Raw genomic sequence first — 6322 nt, forward strand, 5'->3', positions numbered from 1 at the left:
TTTCTTCTTCCTTTGCTTTGATTCTAGAGTCACTCTCTTTAAAGATAGAGAAGAGGAAACAGGTGGCCCATAAAGGCTCAGAAGCTTGCCTTCTTGATAAGCCTTTGGAAAGTCCTGAAAAATGCGATCCCAGTTTCTCACATCTTCTTCTGAAAGATGGAAGATAGAAAACTGGATTCATAGACTTCACAAAGTTGACTTCGATTCTAGAATCAATTATTTTCGAAGGAACAGACTCATGTTAAAAGAGATGGACTCAACACTGTGCTCATTTAGAAGGTACATCATGAATTTCATGGCACTTGAGCTAAGGCTTGATTTCACCCAGTTGTTACCTGTCATCTAAAAATGTCATACTTGAGACATTTTGAAGAACATACTGTTCCTACAGCTAAAGAACATGTCATTGAATGAGTTCACGATAGAAGATTCTTGTTATCTGCAGCCAGAGTGCCAAAAGTGCACTGATGGGTCAGTGAACTGTCAGAGACTGACAGTGCCTGAACCAGCCATAGTTTCCCAATGGTTTACCCATGGTGGACCTTACCTGAGTTAATTTTTGTAGAGACAGATCCCTAAAGCATGTGGGCCAAACTGGCCAGATACACGATATAAATTTGCAAAAGATCGAGCCGTGTGATAATCCTAGAGACGATTTCACAGCCCTACAAAGTAAATATCTCCTGGCCTTGGGAAACAGATTGCTGGTAAAATGGAAGTTGTGGGCTGAGAATCAGAAGTTCTAATCGGAAGGCCCAGCTTAGTCATGCATGATCCTGTCTTTTCACTTCTTTACTCTTCTTTTGCTCACCTATAAGGCATGGAGCTAGGTGAGCTTTTTTTGATCTTATTTGTTGCCCTGCTCTCATACATGAAGCTGTGCTTAGCCTATAAAAGTGCTCAGTGAATATTAGTTGAATGTATGAATAAACCTCCAAGAGGCATTCAATCAAATTGGTTAAAGGTATGGCTTCTGGAACTAGATCTTGCTCTGAATCCTGGCACTATAAGTCACTAGATATGTGATCTTGGGAAAGATACTGGACCTCACCAGGCCTTAGCTTCCTCCTCTGTGAAATTAGGACAAGAATAATAACTACATTAATAATAATTATTATGATGAGTAGCATATGTGTGTGTATATATATATACAAAAAAAAGTTAACTTCATGTAAATGCCAACGTTGTTTAACTACCATCCTCTGTGATGGGTGGCGAAAGCAGGAAACTGCAGCGCCCAGAGCTGACTGTGGGCCTGGTTCCCCTCAGGCATGAATAATCCCTGCCCTGTGATGAAGAGCAAGGCTTCCTCTTGTAGCCTACAGGTCTATGTGTGCTGCCCCTGGCTTCTTTTCTTCCTGTGTGAGGGACTTCTCTGTCAAGATGGACAGACACTTCTTGTTGCTTTTGTTCCTCCTCGGCTGCCCCGTGGGTGAGTCAAGAGACTTGAGGAGCGGGCTCCAGAGCCAGGATCGAGGGGGCTCCCTGGGACACTCTGTATGTGTGGGTGGTGTCCAGGCTGGGCTAGGTCTTGGCTATATTTATATAGGAGGGGAAGCCAGGCTTTAGAGTGCTCCCTGGGCCTCCACGCCAACTTGTCTGACCTTTATAACATTCTACCATTCCGCACCAAGGGCTCAAGCCTCTATGGCTGCCCCTTCGTAGGGCTCCCCTACCAGTCTATCCCTACCATTCCCCATAATCAAAACTCTTAGCAAGGTCTCCCTCAGTGCATCCTTCCCATATATAAATCTGTGCCCTATTTGCTGAGGGAGCTGGTCTGTCTACAGTGAATAATTTCATAGTTGGCTTTAGTGACATCAAGGGTTTTGATACCCTTACCAGGGATTTTTATATTCAAACAAGTGATTCTAGGAAAGAAAGTACTGGATGCACTGGGACCAGACAGGTTAAAAAATAATTCAGTCACTGTCTTAAATTCTCTGGTTGCTCATCTGGGAAATGGGGAAATACCTAGTTACAAGGCTTTTGTGAGAATTAAATCAGATAATAAGGAAAGAGAACATGGCCCAAACGAGATGCTCAAGAAATGATACTTTCTCATATAGGTGTATTAAGGAGCGTTTTTTTAAAATTAAACTTTATTTCAATCAGTTCACCCCACAGTACCACATAAAGTGGCACTGACATGGTATATAATTCAGGAGGCTTTCACATAGATTCAGTTTGAAGTTCAAAACAGACTATATCACCCAACCATATCTAAGTGATGAATGTCAGAAATCCCATCAGAGTAATGGGTCAAACACTTCAAAGCATTCAGCCTTATTATCCCACTCTGTCTACACTGCTGCCAAGTAAACCAGGTTAACATTAACAGAATCATCCTTAAGCTGGAAAATCCATGCCATAGAGGCTAAATCTTTGCTCAAAGTTACCAGGTTAAAGGGGCTTCCCTGGTGGCTCAGATGGTAAAGAATCTGCCTTCAGTTTAATCCCAGGGTTGGGACGATCCCCTGGAAAAGGGAATGGCTACCCACTCCAGTTTTCTTGCCTGGAGAATTCCGTGGACAGAGGAGCCTGGAGAGCTACAGTCCATGGGGTCGCAAAAGAGTCAGACACTTCACTTTCACCAGGTTAAGAGGGCTAAATTGGGGGTCAGAATCCTTTTACTCTCACAATGACATTTTTTTGGGTGTGGAGTTGGTGAGAGCTCAAATTGCTTACTCCTTGATCCCAACCACCCCCCAGCCCACTCCCAGGTCTAGATAGGTCCAGTTTCTTCTAAGTCTCTGCCTCCCCTGGCCTTACACCAGCTCTGTGCTCTCCAGCAGTGACACCACTGAGATGCATTACCTGCCACCTTCGTACACAGACGGATCGCTGTAGAAGAGGCTTTGGCGTCTGTGTTGCTAGGAATTATGAGAGATGCATGATCTTAAAGATCTTCCAGGGTAAGTTAGAGGGTCCGGGGAGGTGCTGTGAGATTCCTAGAAAATTCTTAGAAGAGCAAATTTCTATCTCAGGCCAAAGTCAATTCAAGAGAGGGACCAAAGCGTCACATATCCCTGGGTATGGGACCCTGTGCATGCAGACTGAAGGGGACTTGGCGAAACGAGCCAGGAGGAAGAAACCTGAGGACAGAGGGTTGAGGTTTTCCAGGGAACTTAGGCAAATAACTCCTGCAGGGGACCCGTGATGTCTTCATCTCCCTGCCTGAGTCCCCTTGGGAAGTACAAGATGGGAAGCCAACCCCAAACCTACCCCTGATGCCCTATTAAATCTTTACAGACAGGACTAGTGCCACGGGTGACTTGGCTTTAACGAACTTAGATCGCTGGCTGATTTTTCTATGGTTCCTTCTTATTACAGATGGCACCCTCCAGTTATCGTATCTGGTATGTCAGAGATTCTGCAGAGATCTGACATACAGTTTCCAGGGTCGAATTTACGTTCACAAATGCTGCAACTACAATTATTGTAACTTTAGAACGCTGAAATACTTCTACTCCTGAGTTCTCCCTTTAGAATGTTACCAATAAGTCTCTGCCTTCACAGTTGGCCTGCCCTGGCTTTTCTGCCCTGTCTGTTCTGGAGGGACCCCAGCCCTCTCTGTAACTCAGTGTTATCCTTGCTATTGCCTCAAGCTTGCTTTCTACCTCAGTGAGAGGATTACTATCCTGAACAACAGAATTCTCCCATTATAAGAACTGGCATTTCTGTACTTCAAGAAGCTTACCCTCGGAAGCACAGTAGAAAATTTTAAAATAAGACCATTCTAGATCCTGGTGGATTATCTTAGCTAGTGGAGGTGGACTAGAAATTCTTCAGCTGAAAATTCACAAAAGCTTTTGTCTGAAACTCACACCATGATTATAGTTAAGCAGAAATAGCAAAAAAAAAAAAAAAAGCAGATGCTGAACACTTGAGATTTTCCTCTGTGGACAAAAATTATTGTCCCCAGTGGACAATGTCCACCTCACACTCAGTCATGATCTTCTTGGCATTTATGAAGGGTCTGTATATACAATGTTAGTAGGGAACAGCAAATAAAGGACTTCTTGCCTCTGTGGCATTCACAGCTCACATGCAGCCACTTCTAGGCCTGGCAAGATGTGTGTTCAAGATATATGGCGACTTCATTTCTTCCTCTTCCTCTCCTAGTCTTTCTCAATTCCTTTCCTCTTTTGCCACCCACTTCCACTCTGACTCACCAGCGACCCACACCATTGCTACACAAATTCTCCTTCCTTTGAATACCCAAGTCACTTTATAGGTACTTTTTCTTTTCTCTTCTTCACAAAAAGGAATCATTTCTGTTTGTCTAATTTGCCCTAGAATGTTATAAATCACAGCAAGAACACCTTGTCTTACTCATCTCTAGTTGTCTTTAGCTGGCCAATTAGACTTCACTGGGTTTAAAAGAGCTTCCAGTAAAGCTGATGGAATTTTTCTTGTCCATTTGTTTATCATGACTTTTTGGTTTTTTATTTATTTTGTTGAGTGTACTCCCTAGCAGACGTGAACGTTCACTCCAGTGCCAACATACCATGTATCTTCCTCAAAAAAATTATGAAAAGGACATTTCTGATTATGGGACCCTCCAGTATTCAAATACATTAACTTAAAACAACTTTTTTTGGATGGGATTCTTCCAAAACTCATCACTTACTTCAATATTCAAAATTAAAACTATTATTATATCAAAGCCTTACAAAACAGGCCTGGAAGTTTAGAAAGGGTAATCTGGCCCAACACTTGGAAATATCTGAAGGCAGACATTTTCCTAGTTTTAACAATGTCAGGATTAATTATATAAGTTTTGTTGCTCTCAGATTTATCAATGCAATATAAAGTTTCTCTTCAATTATGCATCTAACAGCTTTAGCTCCTACTGATTATTATCAGCGAGATCCATCATTCATTATGAGATGAATAATAATCTTCTTTTTGTAATATTTATTTTTAACTGATTGATGATTGCTTTATAATATTAGTTTGATTTCTGTCACACATCAACATGAATTAACCATAGGTATGCGTATGTCCCCTCCCTCTTGAATCTCCCTCCCACTTCTGGCAATTATCTTCTTAATTGAAGTATAATTCATGTACAATAAAATGCACATATTTTAAGTATAGAGTTTGATGTGATTTGATAAGCAGATAAACCTATATAACCACCATCCCAATTAAGACATGGAACATTTTCGTCATTCCTGTAAGTTTCTTCAAGTAACAACCTACTCCCAAAAGTATTATTCTAACTTCCATCACCATAGAACTAATTTTATCTGTTCTTGAACTTATTATAAAGAAAATTATACAGAAAATACTGTCTTGAGTCTAGTTTCAATCACCCACTGTAATATTTTTAAGACTCATCTGTGTTTTCACTAATACCAAAGGTTTGTTCTTTTTCTCCCATTGTGTACATACACTGGGCTTCCCTGGTGGCTTAGACAGTAAAGAATCCACCTGCAATGTGGGAGACCTGGGTTTAATCCCTGGGTTGGGACGATCTCCTGGAAGAGGGCATGGCAACTCACTCCAGTATTCTTGCCCGGAGAATCCCCATGGACAGAGGAGCCTGGCAGGCTATAATCTAAGGAGTTGCCAAGAGTTGGACACAACTGAGTGACTAAGCACAACACAGCACATATATACACTACAATGTATTAAATCAATTCTCTTATTGATGGACATGAGTTGTTTTCAGCTTTGGGCTATTGTAAATAAATCTGCTATGAACATTCTCGTATGAGCCGTTTTTAAAATTTGTATCACATAAGAATTTTGGCAGTCATACACACTCAACTCTCTTGGGTAGGTAATTAAAAGTAAAATGTATGAGTCACAGGGTAGGCATATCCATAGCTTAAAAAGAAACAACCAAAATAGTTTACCAAAGCGGTGATACTAATATAGAATAAACTGTGGAAAATTCTGAAAGAGATGGGAATACCAGACCACTTGACCTGCCTCTTGAGAAATCTGTATGCAGGCCAGGAAGCAACAGTTAGAACTGGACATGGAACAACAGACTAGTTCCAAACAGGAAAATAAGTACGTCAAGGCTGTACATTGTCACCCTGCTTATTTAACTTATATGCAGAGTTCATCATGAGAAACGCTGGACTGGAAGAAACACAAGCTGGAATCAAGATTGCCGGGAGAAATATCAATAACCTCAGATATGCAGATGACACCACCCTTATGGCAGAAAGTGAAGAGGAGCTAAAAAGCCTCATGATGAAAGTGAAAGTAGAGAGTGAAAAAGTTGGCTTAAAGCTCAACATTCAGAAAACGAAGATCATGGCATCTGGTCCCATCAGTTCATTGGAAATAGATGGGGAAACAG

At 41.4% G+C, this 6322-nt stretch overlaps 1 protein-coding gene across 1 annotated transcript; it reads left to right on the forward strand.

Annotated features, from left to right (window-relative positions):
- The first annotated feature begins 820 nt into the window (after positions 1-820).
- LOC138427293 (prostate and testis expressed protein 3-like) lies at positions 821-3476 on the forward strand. Its single transcript, XM_069566637.1, has 3 exons — positions 821-830; positions 2778-2915; positions 3334-3476. The coding sequence occupies exons 1-3, from the start codon at positions 821-823 to the stop codon at positions 3474-3476; spliced, it is 291 nt and encodes a 96-aa protein (XP_069422738.1).
- Positions 3477-6322: the final 2846 nt, after the last annotated feature.

This window comes from Ovis canadensis, chromosome 21 (assembly GCF_042477335.2).
Source record: "Ovis canadensis isolate MfBH-ARS-UI-01 breed Bighorn chromosome 21, ARS-UI_OviCan_v2, whole genome shotgun sequence".
NCBI classification, from domain to species: domain Eukaryota; kingdom Metazoa; phylum Chordata; class Mammalia; order Artiodactyla; family Bovidae; genus Ovis; species Ovis canadensis.